Genomic DNA, 21,252 nt, shown 5'->3' with positions numbered 1-21,252 from the left:
AGAAACTTGTATCTCTGTGAACAGTCTTTCTCATTGACTGACCAGAGATCAGTAATGCTCTGGTTTGGTTTTTATGATTTATAAATGTGTGTGTGTGTGCATGTGTGTGCATGTGTGTGTGTGTGTGTGTGTGTGTACATATGTGTGTGTGTGTACGTGTGTGTGCGCATGCGTTCATGCATGTGGAAGTCGGAGGACAACTTGAAGTGTCTGTTCCCCCCTCCACCTTGTTGAGACAGGGTCTCTTTTGCTGTTGTGTTGTTTAGCTTCATCCTCTGGCTCAGCTGGTCCGAGAGCTTTCACATGGTCCTCCTGTGTCTGTCTCCCATGCCGCTATAGGAGTTCAGGGATTACAGCGCTGAGACATGGTGTTTTGCTTTTTAGCATGAATTCTGTAGATTGAACCCAAGTCACCAGGCCCGTGCTCAAGAACTTTGACTGGCTGAATCATCTCATTTGCCTAGTTTCTCATTCAACTTCAAGACCCCATTTCCACACACAAAGATGTCTGTATTTTAAGGTCTGTTTTGATGAGTGTCACTGTGCTGGTTAGTGTTCTGTCAACTCGACACAAGCTGGGGTCTTCTCAGAAGAGGGAATCTCAATTGAGAAAATGCCACCGTAAGATTGATCTGCGGCCATGTCTCTGAGGCATTTGCTTGATTAATGATTGATGTGGGAGGGCCCAGCCCACTGTAGGTGGTGCCAATCACTGTTCAGGTGGTCCTGGGATCTATGAGAGGTACAAGTTGAGTGAGCCACGGGGAACAAGCCAGGAAGCAGTTTCCCTCCATGGCTTCTGCCTTGAGGTTTTGCTTTGATGCCCTCAATGCTGGTCTGTAGCTTTCAGGGTGAAATAAATCCCATTCTCCCTGAGTTTCTTTCAGTCGTGGTTTTTAAACCAGCAATAGAAGGAAAACTAGGAAATTGTATAACCATATTCAAGGTATAGAAAATTTACAAACTCCACAAGTTTTCTTCATGACCCCTTCCAGGTAGCCAGCCCACTAGAGAAAATAATGTTCTTGTTTCTATTATTTAACTGAATAAACCTGTAGAACACACCAACATCTCAGGAATGTTTGTATTCCCGAGTGAATGAATAAATCTTCACAATATATGGTTTTAGTTGTTGATCCGACTGGCCTTGGGTGATTTCTGCCCACGCAATACAGACTTAGAGGACCCCTGTAAATGTCTGAACCCAATAATACTCTCCCCTCAGCTTTCCCTGGAAGACCTTTACTGGGCAATAGGCCCCTTCACAGGCTGTCCCCTGCAATATGACCCGCGTCCCGGTTTGTCATTGCTGTTTTTCTCAGCTATGATATCCTCTAATTCCATGGCACAGTGTCAGTACTTACCTTCACCACTGGATTCAAGGAACAGACTGCCTCAACTTCCAGTGAGATGCACGGGTTTATAAAAGATGAGATTTCTCTCTCCGAGAACCTCTGCCTGCCAAGTTGTTCATCTCAAGACCCCAGTGATGTTGCTGATGCAAAAAAAGATGGATTTAAAAACATTTTTTCTTTTCTAAAGACAGGGTCTCATGTGTCCCAAACTAGTCTAGAACTCATTATGTCTCCAAAGAGAACCTTACACTTCTGACCCTCTTGCTTCTACATCTCTAGTCCTGGGCTAAGGTGTGGGGCACTATATCTAGTGTATATAATGTTGGGAACTGTGCTACATGAACATGTAACAACTGAGCTACATCTCTAGTCCTGGAAATAAACAGTTGTAGAAGGTTCCTATATGGACTATGTGCTTTAGATATGAATGTGTTGGGTGCACCATTTTCATGGGTCTGAGGCATTTATGCACCAGCACTCTATGAAAACCTTTGTGTGCTTATTTTCCCCCAAAGGTAGGGAGCCTGAAAAACTGGAAATGCTGAATTGTAATCTCTTTTATGTTTATGTTCCCACCCTCTGTCCCTGCAGCAAAGGGTAGTCTAGAGTCTCAAAGAAGTGTAATATAAGGGCATGTAGGTTCAGTAGGTTCTCTGATATTTTCTCTATTGTCAATACATAGACTTATACATGGGCTTCAGAGATTTTATTATTTACTTATGTTGTTGTTGTAGCAGCATACCTGACAGAATAACTGAACGGAGGAAAGGTGCATGGGGGTTTTAGTTTAGGGCTACAGTCCATCAGAACAGGAAAGACGTGGTGAAGGGGCAGGAGGCAGCTGGCCACATTACATCTGTCCCCAGGAAGCAGAGGCAGAGAAATTCTGGTGCTTAACTGTACTCTCCCCTCTGTCCTTTTTACTAAGCCCCAGGACTTCATCCCATGGTACAATGATACTCATGTGCAGGGTAGTTTCCTCAGCGAAACCTCACTGAAAGCCTCACGGCACATGCACCCTGAAGTCTGTCTCATCCCCTGTATGATTTTAGACCTAGTTATGTATCCAGGGAAGATTAACTACAACAGAAGAATTCACATGAATTTCTGAAATGAGGCACAGAACTCTGGCAATGCACTTTCGTACATTTCCCAGAAGAACACCTATAGTTTCTTATCAGAATTTTAGGGTCTCTGTGTTACTCAAAGTCACACACTCCTGGTATACACATTCTTTAATGACACTTGCAGTTAATGCCATAAACGTCGAAAGTATAAAGTGAGAAAGGAAGGGATAGGAATCTGGCCCTGAGTTCTAGTGCTTAACTTACCCCATTTATATAGTGCCCTCTGGGACTCACTATTCATCTAGATATCTTGAGGTCTTAGGATGGCCATCATCTAAGCTGGACTGAATGTCCAAGTGTATCTTTTGCATGGTCTTATTGGAGAGTTTATCTCAGATACAGAAGAGAATCCATGGTAAGAATTAATACAAATGTTTCTATTAATTTAAAAATGATATAGTGTTTGTTAATAAGACAGTCCTGTCCTCATCCCCTCTTCCTTCTCTTTTTAAGGCTGTTCTGCATGGAAAGAGAAAAACCAAAATATAAAAACTGTAAGCAATAATCTTGTGCCTTCATGATTCTTAAAACAGGAAACACTATGATGAGCTTCCATGGTCTATTTTGAGAAGACAGACAAACAGCGAAATACAGAGAGAGAGAGAGAGAGAGAGAGAGAGAGAGAGAGAGAGAGAGAGAGAGAAAGAGCGAGGCACAACACCTAGACTGCACATGAACTTGTGAACCTGCAAGCCGTTTGAGTTGGGTACATTTATACACTCGAGAAGACGTTTGTTATTGCACTTGTAGCTACCATTAGAAATACATGAAAAGAGAGTAAATGTTTGGAAAGATTAATTCTGTATTTTCTTTCTGGTGGTCAGAAATTGAAAACTGCTAATGCCTGAAATAGGAGAGCAGTAAACCATGGGCAAAAGTCGATGGAAGAGCTGAGTGCAGCCACTGCTCAGCTCCCACAGACTGGAGTGGGCTGTTCTTGGTCCCGTCCAGAGCCGTTCTGTGAATAATTATATTAAGGAATTAGGCAGAGTCATCGTGGAGCTACAAAATACCACCCTTGAGGCCTCACTGGAGACTGATGGGAGCTCCCGAGAGTTGATAATGGCCGTCAGAGGCTCCATATATTTAAAATGCACAAAGGACGAGTCCAGAAATTATCTGCCTGCCAACTTAACTTCTCTACCTGGAACAAATTATCCCAAAATCAATTTGCAAACACCTTGGAGATAACAAGGTCCTGAGTAATAACCTCCATGGCTTTGTAAAGAAAGCACCTAGCTTGACTAATCTGCTTAATTCCTTTCTCCGACCAAATGGCGAGCTGTAATAGAGGCAATCTGAAGTTGTCCCTCAAGATGTGTGCTTCGAGTCACACTGAGAGGATATTGTCCACCCCTGGTTTATAGCAAATTATTCTTTTGGAGAATCCTTAATGCTGGGCCATTAATTAAAAGAAAAACACAGAATAAATCTTTATTCCAAAGTATCCACCTGAGTACCAAACTAACATCACCCATGCTTTGCTCATCTGAGCAGTCCAGAGACTTCCCCCAATAAGAAGCTCTTTAATAAATCTGCATTTGGCTTCTCACCCCCATCACCTCTATATTCGACTTTAGGATTCAAGGAATTGTTCATTCTCCTGGACAGATAACCCATTCTTGCCTTTTGGTCATTAAACAATACCAGACTCAGACAAGGAGGCCTGAGATAATTTGCATAGAGATGTCTGTGGCAGAATCATTTACCATGACTAAGCCTAGAACAGCCCATATACTCAACCCCAGGAACACACTTAGGATCATAGTTTTATAGTCTAGTCAGAATCTAGAAAAGACAGTAACTCCCTCTTCCTTGTAGCATGTAACTGGATCTTCTAGGGTGCTTAAAGTGAGGGAAACAAAACCATCTACCACTAGCTTGTGTGTCGTTGAGACTACAGGAAAATGTGAGACATTAATAAGAACTGCATTACAATGTGCAGAACTGGCTGGTAAGAGAGACATGCTTTCTTTTCCTTACTTTTTGTGGTGGTTTTTGTTCCCACGTCTGTGTTTTTCACAAATAAAAATAATGAACACACCATGCTTCTTTAAAAACAAAACAAACAAAATGTGAGTGAGGGATGCTGGAGAGATTTCAGTGGTTAAGATGGCTTGGCGGTTAATAGCACTGATTGCTCTTCCAAAAGTCCAAGGTTCAATTCCCAGCACTCACATAGCAGTTCACAACAGTCTGTAACTCCAGTTCCCAGGGATCTGATATCCTCATGCTGACATACATGCAGGCAAAACCTCAATGTACATTACATAAATAAATAAACATTTTTAGAAAAGAGTATTTCCCACTGTTGTGGAAGAGTGACATTCAGTTCCCAGCACCCACATCAGGCAGCTCATAACTACCTGTAACTCCAAGCCTAAGAGGGTGAATGTTCTCTTCTGGATTCTGCAAGTACCTACACTCACATGTAAATACCCACAAACTTATGCACAACCAAAAATAAATCAATTCTTTGGATTATGGGTTGCATCTCAGAATCCACATCCCAGACAAAATGTGACTCTCCCTCCCCAGTAGATATCATAACTCCTCAGGTAGTGGTGGCACTTCATGAGCCCCTCTGTATTTGTGCTGGGAAGATGGCTGATCCTGTGTAAGTCCTGTGAAAATAATATGCACGTATGATTATTAAATGAAATACTTACATTTTTAAAGATTTATTTTTATTTTATGCACATGAATATTTAACCGTTGTGTGTGTGTGTGTACCGTCTGTGCGTTTGTGTACCTGGTGTGCATGAATGTTAGAAGATCCTCTGCTGTAACTGGAGTTAGACATGGTTATGAGCTAAAATTAAGCTAACAAGCCATTGTCCTATAGTATATAGTCTACACATTGATCCTGTCATGGCACTGACATATTCTTTTTATGTATTTAGGTCAAGGTGAGTTTATGCAACCATTTTTAAGCAGGTGTGTGCTGGGACTTGAATTCAGGTCTTCTTCAAGAGCAAACAAATGATCTTATCCACTGAGGTATCTCTCCAGCTTCAAATAAAATATTTTTCAGAAAGTAAAATAAAGCCTGAAAGACATCTCAGAACAAACAGATGGCCACGTGGTAAGACATGGCGATGCATACCTATAATTCCTGTAATTGGAAGGCCAAGGCAAGGGAACCTGGCATTTGAGACCATTCTGGATACATAGTGAGTCTGAGGTCAGCCTGACCTACATATGGAGACCTTGCAGGGGGTTGTTAATTGCTCTGTGGGTTTGGTTATGTCTATTTGGTTAAATATATATTGCCTAAGGAAGGTGTCACATAGATAAGTTAGCAGAGAACTTGCTATGACCTTTCCTTTAGCCCTTGATTCCTGCTGTGCTCCTGTTAGCCAAAGACACTCTGCTGGCAGAAACCTGTCAGGGTGAGGGCGAAGCTGGATTCTTGTTGCATCACCATCTCCTATCCGTGTTCACCCCACCATCTGCAGAGGGTTTCTGCTAACAGTGTGTGTGATCTGAGGTGGAACTGGCCTGAAAGCCTCCTCCTGAAGGACTAGGTCTCACAGTATCCAAAGGTTCTGTGCAGGCTGCCACGGGAGAAAAGCAGTCAGTTTTACCCAGCTACCTACTAACCATGGCAATGACCAGTCTGGCAAGATATCATCAGTGGTACAATAGCGTCAATGATATCTTGGGATTAGCGTTCAACTGTCTAATTGGATTTAAGGATCTTTAATGGGAGGGAATAATGGTTGATATCATGGGCTCTAGAGGAGGATCTACTATAGGCACTTTTCTAGATCAGTGTAGTGCTTAACTGTATTCTAAATACGTATCTTTCTTCCTATGGATAAGTTTTGCTCTTAGACCCTATCAAAGAAAATTCCTGTTGCAGTATATGGAGCTAATTGGGGAAACCCACTGTCTTAGTCAGAATTATGATTGCTGTGACAAACATCATGACCAAAGCAACTTGGAGAAGAAAGGGTTTATTTGGCTTATGATTCCACATCACTGCTTACCACTGGAGGAAGTCAGGACAGGAACTCAGACTGGGCAGGAACCTGGAGGCAGGAGCTGATTCAGAGGCCTTGGAGGAGTACTGCTTACTAGCTGGCTCTTGTGGCTTGCTCAGTCTGCTTCCTTATAGAACCCAGGACCACAAGCCCAGGATTGGCAATGCCCATAATTGACTACCTCCCCACATCAAACAGCTTGTGTCAAGTTGACATACAACTAACCAGCACACCCAGAATTGGTGAAGTGCAGACAACAGACCGTGGGGTGTCCAGCCCCAAATGTTACATCTGTCTGTAACATGATCCCTGCAGTGAAAGCTCAGAGTAGATCGTGGAAGAGGAGAAAGATGGTGAAGGGCCACAGGATGCGGGCATCCGATATGAGATAGTGCCTTCTATATATGAGAGTTGCACCCATGAAACTCCAATTACATGGTTCCCTCAACAGTACCCACATAATGTCCAACACCAGATGGTTTGCCAGCATGGATGGGAAAATCTCACAAGGCTCCACCCCTAGATGAAGAACTATAGGCAGCTAAAGGCTGCTGAGAGGGAGAATCAGCCACTGACAGGTTATGCAGTCCCAACCAGTCATTCCTAAACATACATTCATACAAGTTACTCTAAATGAGAACACACGAGAGAGGGAGAGAGAGAGGGAGGGGGGAGGTAAGGAGGGAGGGAGGGAGGGGGGAAGAATGAGAAGAGAGAATATATGCCCTTGTGGAGGTCAGGGACAACTTTTGGGGGTCATTTTTCCTTCTACCATGTGGGTCCTTTGAATCCATCTCAAGGTATGGTTGGCACAAGCTCCTTTGCCTGCCATTTCGACCGTCCTCTCTATGGTTTTGTTGAGAGTTTGGCCACTTTTCTTTACATGCTTGGATTCTACTTCGTAAACTTAGACTGAAATTCCTTGGCTTGCTTGCTTTCTTACAGAGCCTCCCACGCCTATCGCTCCCCCAGAACTACTGGCGGTGGGGGCCACCTACCTGTGGATTAAGCCAAATGCCAACTCCATTATTGGCGACGGTCCCATCATTCTGAAGGAAGTGGAATACCGCACTACCACGGGCACCTGGGCCGAGACCCACATCGTGGATTCTCCCAACTACAAGCTCTGGCATCTGGACCCTGATGTGGAGTATGAGATCCGGGTGCTGCTCACACGGCCAGGCGAGGGAGGCACAGGACCACCAGGACCTCCTCTTACCACCAGGACCAAGTGTGCAGGTAAGGACGTCCCTCCAGATGTTGTGCTGTTCTGATTGGCCCTCCTCTTGCCTCTTGGACACAGATTCCTCTGGTGTAAATGTGCTGCCTTTGATGGAAAGACCATTAAAGGCTTGTTCAGACTTGAGAGAAACTCTCAGCTCTGGATGTGATTCTAGAACCTTCTGTCTTTGGTCGTGTCACGGATATGCTCATGATGTTGACAGTATTTCTGATGGGACATTGGCTCTATCATTGTGAGGAATCCTAGTGCGGTTTGCATGTCTCTAATGGGTTTTGGTTCTGCCCTCAAAGTCCCCATGTCAACTATGTTCCTGCAGGCTTCTTGTTCCAGTTGTATATCTAGTAGGTGTAGTTTGCTTGGTCTGTGACCCCTGGATCTGGTCATTGTCCTGGTGCTTCCTGGTTCTAGCTTTGTCTCTGAGGAGATCCTCTTGCCAGTTACATCACTATAGCTTCCTGGTTCTGTGAGTGTCTCAGAATTGACTCTGAAACTGCCTTGGTTCCTCAGAATTTCCCAACTCCATATCCTCTGGGAGCTCCTGGCTTCTGACTAAAGAGTGTGACTTGGGACAGTCCTCTTGGGGACCTCTGGATTCTAAGTTAACTGTGGGTTTCTGGCTCCAGCTGTTTCCCTGGTGGTCCCTGCCTAAGTGCCGCTGGGGTGGATGTGATTGGAAAGGTTCTCTACATACAAGATTATCCCAAGGTCTCTTGGCTTTGTCTGTTGGCTGAGCTTGGATGTCTGAATGGAACCCATGAAATTAAAAGAGACTGGTGTTCATTTTTCTAAAACTCACCATCTGTCCTTATCACCCTCAAGTACCACTCCATGGAAGTACTTTTGTTCCATGTAGATACGAAGGGAGAGTGGCTCAGTATTTTCTAACTTTATCCGGGCTCCCCACATGGCCAGTGGTACACTCAGGATTTGCACCCAGGTTTTCTGACTCCAGAGCCTTTGGCGACACCATGATGAATAGAAAGGTGAGCGTTCCTGGTATAACATACTGAGCTCAGAGCTACTGTACTGTTGTGGTCCCGGGACTAGTGACGCATCCAGCATGGGCTTCTGAGGGAAAATGAAGCAACATTGTCTCTGAGTGAAGAATTCATAGGTACACCAACACGAGACACAGCGGAGGATGTTGTATCAAGCCTGTTAGAATTTGACAGTCATGCCACTAAAATTGTTTCTCCTCACTGTATTATGCTATAAAGAACACAGGGATTAGGAGGAAAAGCAAGGGCAGAGGCTATCCCTACTTCCTTAGTAACCCATGAAAATGAGAGCACCATCTGATGTGCATGGGAGCTAATTTTAGACATCAGGTGGAGCAAAAAGTACAAGACGCTATACTGCAGCTCGCAGACACCTCCCGGAAAGCTCAGTATTTTCTTTACAAGTAGAGGTAGGGGTTTGCAGCCTGTGAGTTACTGGGAGGCAGGAAGAAGCCATCTGAATTAGACTGAAAGGAAACACCAGGTGGAAATGGGCGTGTCTGACCACAGTGGTGAACTGAGGGGAACTGTGTGTGTGTGTGTGTGTGTGTGTGTTTCTGTGTGACTTCAAGTTTTTACTCTACTTATGTCTTCTATGAACACAGTCACATATAAGTACATTTGCTCTGTGCTTGCATTGCTCTCTCCTAGATCAATGGTTTTGAACAAGCTTGAATTTTCAGTTGTTCATGAGCCAGTTTGAGTGTTCAAGCAGAACCGACAGCAGCCCCTCTTTCGTGTCTCAGGAGTGCTCCTGATGTGTAGAAGCCAAGGATCACTAATATTGCTATGGCCCAGACTTACTGCTTTGAAAAATTATTGAACCACTGTGATGAACAGAGAGTCCATTTTCCCAGTGATTTTTCTAAACAGATCTTTGGTAAAATTCCTCATTGAAACCTGATTATGAAGCTAACTGCTTTCAAAGGACAGAAGGATATGTTATTAAGCCAGGCAATTCCTTACCTCAGCTCTGCCATGCAATAGTCATTCATAAAAATAATTGATTTGAACCTGTTGATAAGGCTTCTCTTTTTCCGCAAGGTAAATGTAAGGGCTTTGATCTTTGGAAATGGCATTCAAAGCACTTTCAAAGCCCCTGTGGACTTATTTGCTCGTGATCATATAATGCACTTAGAAATTCAATCGCGAGATGATCATCTCAATAAAAATTTATAACCTATCGCAAACAGTTGCCACGGCTGCCTAATGGATTTTACATGTGACAGACACAATGGTCTGACTATCGTTGTAAAAATTTGGAGTTGAAATGTTGTTTGTGGTATTGTATTTCCAGAAATGGTGGTGTTTAAGTAAGTTAGACTTAAATTTCAAATAGCCTACATTCTCAAACTATGTCATAAAGAAAATCATCTTATTTTCCATTGCCACTGATGGTAGACTGTTCTTTGCTTTATAATTAATTTTTAAGAGAATTTCAGGCTGATATCCATTTGTAGATGCTCTTTATTACCTTCGCTATTCGGAGTTTTCTCCCCTTCCCCTACTCTATTATTAATCACTCTGGAAATGTACTCATTATTTTGCAAAACAGAGTGTGGAAAGTATAATTTTTGCCCAGAGGAATTCGCAGGCTGGGTAAGGATTCAAGAAAAATAGAAAAGGGTGGTAAAGTATAAACATGCAGTTTGGGTGTTGAAATAGCATGCTTTGTGAAGGAAGACAGGACAGCAAGCGGTGTCCTTAGGCACCTTTGGAGCAGCGTTTCTCAGTGTGGGATTCCTGGACCAGGGACTCCAGTATGGCTAGAGACTGGGCACTTTGGTTTACTATGACTCTTATGTTGAAACCTGGGTCTCCATGTGATGGTGTAGGAGATGGAGCCTTTGGAACAACTATGTCATGAGTAGATTTTCACCATTATAGGAGAGTATCCAGAGTTCTCTCTTGCTTACTCACCAAGTGAGGGCATAGTGAGAAGATGCGTCTATGGCCAGCAATCCAGTCTTTATTAGGACTGTGAAAAGCCAATTTCCATTATTTATAAATAACCCAATCTATGGTATTATGTCACAGAAACCCAAAAGAATTAAGTGAGAAGATGCGTCTATGGCCAGCAATCCAGTCTTTATTAGGACTGTGAAAAGCCAATTTCCATTATTTATAAATAACCCAATCTATGGTATTATGTCACAGAAACCCAAAAGAATTAAGTTTCATGTAAGCTCAGACCTAGCCTCTCCTCACCCAATGAATCAGGAAGTACAAGAGTAAGACCGTGCAATCAGAAGTTCTGACTCCCACGGCTGCAAATGCAAACATTGCATCTGTGGCACATTGGTGTGCCCACTGCAAGTAGACCCACGGAGTGTGTGACTTGAACTCTGAGAGGCAAACTGCCACTCACATGACTGGATCAAGGCTACACAGCATGCAAGTGCTGAGAAAAAGTCTCCTTGCCACTGCTTTGAAGGAGCTGGGGGTGGGTTCCTCTGCTCACGAGCGTCCTCTCAAGTATGGGGTTGTGTAGTAACTATGGAGACCAGCTAAAAATGAATGGCTGCATTTGTCCTTTCAAACACTTACTCATTCTCTTCTATGAGCCAATCTCTGTTCTAGGCAGTTGGGGAAGAGGCTGGCTTTGAAAGGACAGGACAGACAGGGGCAGAAGCTTGGCAGTAGTTATGTTATAAGCCCAGCTAAGCTCCAAAAAGATGTCAGAACGACCAAGTCAGTGAGGGATGGTGGGGGTATATTCTTGTTCTACTGGGTATGACCAGATAGATCCTTGATGTAGCAGAAACCAAGAAGCTGAGGCTGACCCTTTAAGGGGAAGACATTAAGAGTTTGGCTATACTGTGTGCAGGACCAATAGGCAGGAGTTCAGAGCACATACTTAGCTACTTATACCATAGACAGATTCACAGCAATCTACATATGTGGGGAAGGGAGAAGAGGGTCTAAGGGGACATCTAGGGTTTGTGGTATAGGTAACTGAGGTATGAGAGGGAGAATCTTATTCTGAGATGGTAAGTGCTGAAGATGTTAAGGGGGAGAATATGGTTTGTTTAGGAGAAGATGACTAGCAGGCAATGGGAATGTATTAGTCTAGAGCTTAAGGAATTTGAGCTTTTTCCATGAGAACATCCCTAACTTCACCTGGATGAAGGGTTGGGAACCTCCTTAGCACTGATAAAAATCAGTTTAATTCTCTCTGTCCTCCTGCTTTCCTCTCAGAATGCTTCGTTCATTTTTAATTCGTCATTTTGTTTCTTTCCCTCATTTTAATCATTCATCATCCTTCCTAGGATAAAGGCCTAGGGGCAAAGACAATGATGTATATCAAAGGGTTTTGAAAATCTCAAAATGCTCTTCAGACTCCTGTAATGAAACGAATCACAAGCTGTTGGTGCTTCTGTTACGGACATTATTATTGTGAGCCATTAACACACAGAGAAGAAGGCTAGCCTGGCCGGTTGTCAGGACTAACACAGCTCTAGCCATGTTCTCTAGTTCTTCACCATCTCATGAGGATTCCTACTTCAGAGCATGATGCTCATGGTGTCATCTGCATTCTGGGCCGCTTTCTTATGGAGAACATAAAGTGTTTTCTTCTAGCACAGTGGGTCTCAACCTGTGAGTTGCAACCCCTTCGGGGGCTGCATATCAGATATTTACATTATGACTCATAACAGTAGCAGAATTAGGCAGTAACAAAATAATGTTATGGTTGGGGGTTACTAAACACATGGAACTGTATTAAATGGTTGCAGCTCTGGGAAGGCTGAGAATCACTGCTCTAGAAAATCCCAGACAGCAGACATCCGGGTAGCAATGTGAGTTCAGGGATGCTGTACAGTGGGCAGCTCACTTTGAACCTTGCCTCTAAAGGGCGGGCCACACTCTCCACACAGACCACTTCCCTGTTGAAGCACCTGAACTCTTACTGTTTTCTTTACCCAGTGTTGACTTAATTGTTGTAGAACTCAGATTGGGGTCACACACAGGAAAAATCCTTTAGGTTCCAAGTACAGACAGTTAGGCATTGTGGGACACATCTCTAGTCCCCAGCACACTGGTGGCTGTGGCAGTCATGAGTTAAAGGCCAGCCTGTGCTACTTAACAATACCTTACATCAAAAGAAGGCTACTGCATTCATTATTTGGAGTTTGTAAAGAACCCTGAAGGCAATGACACTGAAGAAATTTACCACTGGGGAAAGCAAGAAGCATCATATTAACCCAGCCTAGCTCTGCAGCTCTTCTGTAGGTGTCAGTTCCAATGGCTTCAACCCCATCCTTTGGTTTCTGAAAAGAATCATCTAAACACCACACAAAAAGACTCTGCCACACTGTCCCCCAGATCTGCTTCCAAATGACACCCACATATCGGCCTTGCATTTGCTTTCTACAAGCATTTCCCATCATCTCAAATCAAGATGTTAGCAATCTAAAGTTGTGCCTCCTCTCCCCTGGAAACCCCATTCTTCCATTACCCCCGGGCAGCTCTCTTCACATCCCTGTTATAGGTTCACCAATCCATACAGTAAGCTGAGTGATTGCCAGTTCCTGTAAATCAAAGGCCCGCTGCCTGAGAGCCCACTTCATCGTGGTCAAGGAAAGTTCCAATCCCCCAAGTGGAAACCTACTTTGCCTGGTCAGAGATGGCTGCTCCGTTGCTGATTTCAAGGGCTCTTTTTCTATTCCCTTCACCTGAGGGCTGATTGCACGTTATATTTTATTTACATATTTATGGGTTTCTACTTGAAATGATATGTGTCTAGTTCTCTCTTTTCTCCAGAGGGATAAAAAGGAGGAATTCAAATTGCTGAGCTCAATGAAGTGAGAGTAGTCATTAGAATTTAGTGAAAAAGATATGGGCCTTCGAGCCAAAGAGAATCTGGTTTTTATTTCAAGTGGGACATTTGCTAGCTGGATGACCAGGGATATATTACTTCTCTTCTCTGTGCCTCCGTTTCTTTTCTTCTATTTAAGGGAGATTCTATCACATCATTTTCCCCAGAGCTTCAGTAAGGTGTGTGCCTAGCAGAGAACTCAGAACCCCAAAAGCCTTTATGAACATAATTAATTTAGAATGGAATGACAGGCATGGGAAGGAGGTATTAAAACATGGACTAATTTTCTACCTTGGGCATTATGGACCCTATCATAAGAACATTTCTCTAGTGCTGCGGTTAGCACAGAACTCTGATAATCTACAGGAAGGATGGGATCTTTGTGACCGTGCAAGTGTCCTGGGACATTGCTGAGTAGCTGTGATGGTACCTGATGGTGAGGATTGGTATGGAGGATGGGGATTATTCTTTCTCTGGTTCTGTCCAGAGTTTCAGGTAAGAGTCAGTGGCTGACTGTTTTGCTCTTCTGATCTTCGGTTGAACCCCAATTTCTGTCTCTGAGTTTTTATTAATTGTGCTTCAAGAACAAGACCTTGCAAATTCAGGGGAAAAAAAACTGTGAGGGAGGAGGATGGGAGGAGAGTTCTGAACACCGACAGACAGCACCTTCAGGGCTCTCTTTTTTATATGTAAAAAATTTTTTTTGATACAATCTTTGCTCATTTTACATAACTATCCCCATTCCCACCCCCTCCCCTCCTCCTGCCTCACTCTTTTCTTCAGCCCAATCTACATCCATTTTTCAGAAAGGGTAGGTATCTTTTCTTAAAGAGAACAGTAGGGCCAGAATAGAAGGGTCTTTCATTCTAGAGAGCAATTCTGCCTCAGAACAGAGTGTGAACAAGAGAAAGACAAAAGAGATACTTAAGGGTCTTCAAAAATAGGACAGGATCATCTCCCTAGCCCCGTGGGGCCTTTTCTTCACTGCTGTAAGCATTGCTGAACCATCTGTAATGTGATGGTGTATGTTTGGGAGGGAACGGATGTAACACAATTTTGGCTCAGGGCTTTGAACTGCCTCCTGAGTGCGTGTTATTATGAATACAACCTCATCCTCACTGTTGCCCTGCGCTACAGTCTAGGTAAAATGATGCATAAATCTTCAGGGAACACGGCAAGACTAGCTGATAAAATATCAAATCCCCATCCCATCCAGAATGCAGTAATGCAATCAATAGATTCTAAAGACCAGTGGCAAAAACTTCAGACATGCCACACCGTGCTTGAAGTTACATTGCTGCTGATAAGCTCAGGACTGGAGGCAACTGCAGAACATGGATTGTGACCACTGTTTCCTCAGAAAGAGGGGTGTAAACAGAGACTGTTCTTCAGTTTTCAGGCCATCCATACCTGAATAATCACACAGAAACTATATTAATTACAATATAGTTTGGCCAATAGCTTAGGCAAATTCCTAGCTAGCTCTTACATCTTAAATTAAACAATTTCTATTAATTTGTGTATCACTACAAGGCTGTGGCCTACCAGTAAGGTTCTGGCATCCTTGTCCCTCAGCAGCTACATAGCATCTCTCTGACTCTGCCTACTCTCTCTTTAGGTCTCTGTTCAGATTTCCCACCTGGTTTTTTTTCTGCCCTGAAATAGGCTAAAGCAGCTTCTTTATTAACCAATAGTAATAAAAAATATTCACAGAATACAGAAGGGAGTCCCATATCATCTCCCCTTCTCTGTCTAAATAAAAAGGAAGGTTCTAACTTTAACATACTAAAATTACATATAACAAAACGGATATCAAATAAGAATTACAGTTACAATATTTTTGTGAGTTTGAAGTTTTATATCTAATTTATCTTTTATCATAGCTAAGGAAAATTATAACTGTAACTATCTGTCTTCAAATCCATCACAGACTCCAGAAGGATATAATATTGCCTAAGTAAACAGGAAGTGTATTGTAAGCAACTTTCCAAACTCTAGAATTGACAGAGACATCTCATTGCCTGGAACCCAAAGTTCTTTTGTAATGTTGGGTCATTCATCTTCAGCCTACAGGTCCATAGTATGCAGCAGACTTTTCCATGAAGTAGGAAATTTGAAAGACTGTTTTGCCTATTGGAAGTTTGTCAGTCACTTTCTTCTGTGTCCTGCAGAATGTCTGGTAGACCTTTTCATGAATCAGGAACCCTGAAAGACTGTCCTACCTTCATTTGACAAGTTCAGCAGTAACTATGGGTACAGCATAACATCAAGCAGTCCAGGCAAGAACAGCTTTTTGCCCAAATGGCTAACCTTGTCACATTGAAGGCAAATTCCATAACAAGTTTCTTTAATGTCCATCAACCTATCTGAAGTAATTGGTGCTACCAGAAGCAGACATGTCTCACTGTTGAAAAAAAGCCCAAGTTCTGCTGGGTGGTGGTGGCATGTGCCTTTAATCCCAGCACTTGGGAGGAAGAGACTGGCGGATCTCTGTGAGTTCAAGGCCAGCCTGGTCTACAAGAGCTACTTCCGGGATAGGTTCCCAAAGCTACAGAGAAACCCTGTCTAAAAACCAGAAGAAAAGAAAAGAAAAGTTTGAAGAATAGCTATCCATCTGAAATATATTTCTGTACATCTAGAAAACCTAACTAACATGACTACAAGTTTGACTATTGTAGATGACTATCTATTAATCTGTATTTTTAAATACATGTTACATTTTTTAAATGAGCTGCACAAACACAATACCTTAAACAAGAGTAGAAATATACATATAACAAATTGACCTTAAATTAATATCAATAAACCAAAATCCATACCAATGTAAAGTTTTCATTTCTATATCATATCTTCCTTAAATGAAAACAAACATTTATAAACAACCATTTTGGGAATTTGGGCATAGTTTCCCTAAACTTCTTCCTGCTGTTTGTTGTATTTTTAGGGCTCATGGAGATCTTCTGTGGGGGAAGGTTTCTTGTTCCATCAAACCACATTAGCCTGGAAGGAATCCACAAGTTCCCATCCTCTGTGGAAGCAAAATCAGAACTTCTTTTCCAAAATAACATATCCTTAGACTCAAATTTTGAAGTCAACATACCTCTGAAATATGTGTGTTGGTTTAGTTTAGCAGTTTCCAGAATCAAATGTCTCTCTGCAGTCAAGAAATTCAGAGAAAACACAGTAATAAACATAAACCAGAATCTCTGTGTATTTTCCATCTTTATGTGGCTTTCTATTACTTTTTAATATTTATTATCTTTACTCCTTTATCTATGACTGCCTGTATTCTTTTATACTAATTTTACTGTCTCTTTAAGGATTTTGTTTTATTTTTTTTAAAACTGTTTTTTATCACTGTTTATACTCTTTTTCTTCTCTCTCCCAAGTCTATGTACATGCTTTTAAACACATTGTGACCCATTCAGAGGTTTATTTCTGTCTGAATCTATCTTTATTGCATATCTGTAATATTTTTTTGATCACTGTTGTAAACTGTTAGGCTGGCATGGCTAGGACCGGAGCAACCACTGTGACTGTTGGTTTCACCCTACTCGGCTTTTCAACATGACAAAATTCCATTTACCGCCAATTCTGGGAGCCATCTTTACCACACCAACTCTCGGAAGCAGTTGGCCCATGCTGCTACCAAGTAACTTGCAGCATGTTGACTTCAAAACCCGTGCAAGTGCTTCCTAACAGAATCTCCCATATGAGCCAGAGTCATTAGCACCACCTGTACAAACCAGGAAGCCATCTCTTAAAGGAGCCATGTCTCTGCTTGTGGCCAGAAAACACAGCCTGTATGAAGAAATGTGGCTTCCAAGAAGCACCAATTGACTCCCATTTTTGTGAGTCTAGAAGCCACCCCCCCCCCAAAGCTTTTTTAGATCTTATGTGGATCCATGCCAAATGGTGGCAGGTTACCTCTCCCTTCTCTGTTTTCTCTAGTGTTTCTATACTGCCTTCTTCCCTAGGTGTATAGAACCGTGGAGATCAAACTCAAAAAGGGAGGAGGGAGCCTGCTCTTATTTTCATCAATTCTGGAGCTTCCATAAGAACCACAGAGTGTCTTCTCAAGGGCCTAAGTGTTTGATATCCTCTTCTTATAAACGTCTCTTTTCTTTTATCATACAAGCATCAACAAGTGGCTGCCTTAGAGCCTTACTCCCTTGGTTTATGGAAGAGAAGGCAAAATCTTTTCTCTTAAAACCCATATTTTACAGTCTCAGCGAGTTTCTTTCCCCAACCCCTACCCCATATTGTATGGAATGAGTGTGGTGTTGGGATGATCCAGCTGAGCCCCTCTTTGCAATCTCTGGAAAGGATGGTTGGTGGAGCCTCGAGCATCTATGTGGACTGTCCCCTTGTTTAACTGCCTATTACTGGTCATGAGGCATAAGTTCCAAACCAACCACAGAAACATTATTCCACACCATTCCCTTACTTAGATATCCCTGGTGCACTATGTTTTCCAGGGACGTGGGGCTTCCTAGAAGCTGAAGCACGAGAATAAGATCGTCAGTGTTGCCCCAATCTCTCTCAATCTTGAAGGTTCAGATATGAACAAAAAGTGAACCACAGAAAACCCCTAATGGTAATGAGAGCTAATACCATTTAGTTATCAGATCATGCAATAAAAATAGCCTCGGAGAAACCGCCATACTGCCTTCCAAAGTGGTTGCACAAGTTTGCATTCCCACCAGCAATGGATGAGTGTACCCCTTTCTCCACAACCTCTCCAACAAAGGCTATCATTGGTATTTTTGATTTTAGCCATTCTGACAGGTGTAAGATGGTATCTTAAAGTTGTCTTGATTTGCATTTCCCTGATAGCTAAGGAAGTTGAGCATGCCCTTAAGTGTCTTTTGGCCATTTGAAGTTCTTCTGTTGAGAATTCTCTGTTCAGCTCAATGCCCCTAGCCAGAACCTGGAAACAACCTAGATGCCCTTCAATGGAAGAATGGATGAAGAAAGTATGGAATTTATACATATTAGAGTACTACTCAGCAATAAAAAACAAGGACTTCATGAATTTTGCATACAAATGGATGGAAATAGAAAACACTATCCTGAGTGAGGTAAGCCAGACCCAAAAAGAGGAACATGGGATGTACTCACTCATATTTGGTTTCTAGCCATAAACCAAGGACATTGAGTCTATAATTAGTGATCCTAGAGAAGCTAAATAAGGAGAACCCAAAGAAAAACATATAGGCATCCTCCTGAATATTAACCTTCAGCAAGCGATGAAAGGAGACAGAGACAGAGACCCAAATTGGAGCACAGGACTGAAATCTCAAGGTCCAAATCAGGAGCAGAAGGAGAGAGAGCACGAGCATGGAACTCAGGACCACGAGGGGTGCACCCACACACTGAAACAATGGGGATGTTCTATTGGGAACTCACCAAGGCCAGCTGGCCTGGGTCTGGAAAAGCCTGGGATAAAACCGGACTCTCTGAACATAGCGGACAATGAGGATTACTGAGAACTCAAGAACAATGGCAATGGGTTTCTGATCCTACTGCACGCACTGGCTTTGTGGGAGCCTAGGCAGGTTGGATGCTCAACTTACTAGACCTGGATGGAGGTGGGGGTTCCTTGGACTTCCCACAGGACAGGGAACCCTGTTTGCTTTTCGGGCTGGGGGGAGACTTAATTGGGGGAGGGGGAGGGAAATGGGAGGCGGCGGCGGGGAAGAGACAGAAATCTTTAATAAATAAATAAATTAATTAATTAAAAAAAAATAGCCTCGGAATACATTAAAATTAGGGTCACTCACTCCTAAAACCGTAAAAGCTTAAGATGATAAATACAGCAAATGGATGTTTATTCCAAGGTAAACAGTGGCTGTCAATACAAATATCCACTGTCTGCAACTTGGATAGCCTGAAGCTGGCGTTAGATATCTTGTAATTATTGTCACAGCCTTCAGGGTGGGCATTATTTTCTCCAGTGACTATGAGGCAGATAACATGACCAAGGCCACACTCTTGCCCAAGTGACCCAGCCAGGGATTGAGCCTTTGATGTATAGCTATGTCTTAGCTTCTTTCTGTTGCTATGACAAAAGGCCAGTCAAATGGCTCAGACTCTCACTGCCAGCTCTCACCAGCTGAGTCCCTTTCTTGGGGCTCATATGGTGGAAGGAGAGAAAGGCAACTCCCACAAGTTGCCCTCTGACTTGTGGACCCGTGAGCACACACACACACACACAAGAAATTAATACATGAAATCAAAAGCCCCTTTTAAAAAGCAACTTAAGGAAAGAAGGGTTTGCTCTGGCTTCCAGGTCGAGGACACTGTCCATCCTAGTGGGGGAGTCAAGGTGACAGGAGGGTGAGCAACTGCTGTGCTTGCTGCTGCCCAATCCCCTTTGATTTGCTCCAGTCAAGGATGGGAATAGTCCAGCCTATGATTAATGCGGTCTTCACACATCAATTATCACAGGGACATCCAGATTCCCATCTCCTATCAAACTGACAACTGAAACTAAGGCTCGGGGCTACAAAACCCACTGTCTGATATGAGCCCAGGATTCAGTGTGATTAGCAAAGCATCCATACACCATAGCCAAGTGGGGCTTCTCCCAGAATAGGGGGAGAGAAATTCTTGAATATCAGAAAAATACTAGTGGAATGTTTCCTTCTAGTGGTCAGAGAATAAAACCATATGAACCTCTCAGGAGAGGCTGGGAAGTAATTTGAAAGAAATTCACCCTTCATTACTGATCAGAATCCTTAGTGAGCCAGCAGTGGGAAGGTGCTTTCTTATTTCGGCCAGAAAATGTTCTTATAGTCTCAAAGCCCAAGAGACTAAAGCAAACTTTAAAAGGGGGGGGGGCAGAGGAGAGAAAATGGTAGTAGAAATACAAACTCATTTCAGTCTTGCTGTTGGACACCAAGTAAATAAATAAAAATCAATAGTTACATGCTAGTAATAACTGTCACAAAAATATAATGAAAGATATCATATTCCCAAACACAATTAAAATGTAAATGCTTAGGAGTAAAGTAGGAAAGACTCAGAATCTCTGTGAAAATGCACACACCTACAGAGTTTCATTGAGAATGATAAAACAAGACCGGAATAAATGGAGCCATATATCATGCTGCTGGATTAGCAAATTCAGTACTGTGAAGATATCATTGTTCCCAAATTAATTTATAGGCTTGATATAATTGCGATCAAACTCATAATGTGATTCGTTTTGAAACTTAACAAAGTGATTTAGAAACTGATCTGAAAAAATAGCTGGGAATGAGGGGGTAATGCAGACCACTTAGAAAAATGGCAGGAGGAGGGGATTTCTCTGTGAGATATCAACATTTATATTCACTATTATAATTAAAGCTCTGAAGGATGTAATCTATGGAAAAACATAATTTAGAGATTTGTCTGAATGTGTAAGTTCTTAATAAATTGTATGCGATTAATAAGTAGTATATATTATAAATAATTGGGAAAATGAATGTTAATATATACCATGGTATACAAAATAAATTAAAGATAGATTAAGCACTTAAAGTATAGATAAAAATAATAAGTAGGAGAAAGTGAAGAAAATTTTCTTAGGCAGGAGTCTCAGTTTCTTAAAAGTGAGCAGATCCATCGTCAAGGTTGTATTTGGAACACCCACAACTCAGAAAGAGAAAAAGGAGAAGGGAAGCCTATGGTGGGTACTGACAGTAATTAAAAATCCAATGGTTTAACTGGCTGCGGGAAAA

The 21,252-nt window shown here is 42.4% G+C and overlaps 1 protein-coding gene across 13 annotated transcripts in view; it reads left to right on the top strand.

Moving 5' to 3' along the window:
- The window catches only part of Ptprt (protein tyrosine phosphatase receptor type T), a 1,058,455-nt gene that overhangs the window by 465,886 nt on the left and 571,317 nt on the right, over nt 1-21,252 (top strand). For all 13 annotated transcript variants that reach the window (XM_075962946.1, XM_075962941.1, XM_075962945.1 and 10 more), the window contains exon 7: nt 7,414-7,707. In XM_075962946.1, the coding sequence (XP_075819061.1) occupies nt 7,414-7,707 (294 nt within the window). The remainder of the gene's footprint in view (nt 1-7,413; nt 7,708-21,252) is intronic.

This window comes from Microtus pennsylvanicus, chromosome 2 (assembly GCF_037038515.1).
Source record: "Microtus pennsylvanicus isolate mMicPen1 chromosome 2, mMicPen1.hap1, whole genome shotgun sequence".
NCBI classification, from domain to species: domain Eukaryota; kingdom Metazoa; phylum Chordata; class Mammalia; order Rodentia; family Cricetidae; genus Microtus; species Microtus pennsylvanicus.
The sequence above is the reverse complement of the archived record's forward strand: the minus strand, read 5'-3'. Positions and strand labels throughout refer to the sequence as shown.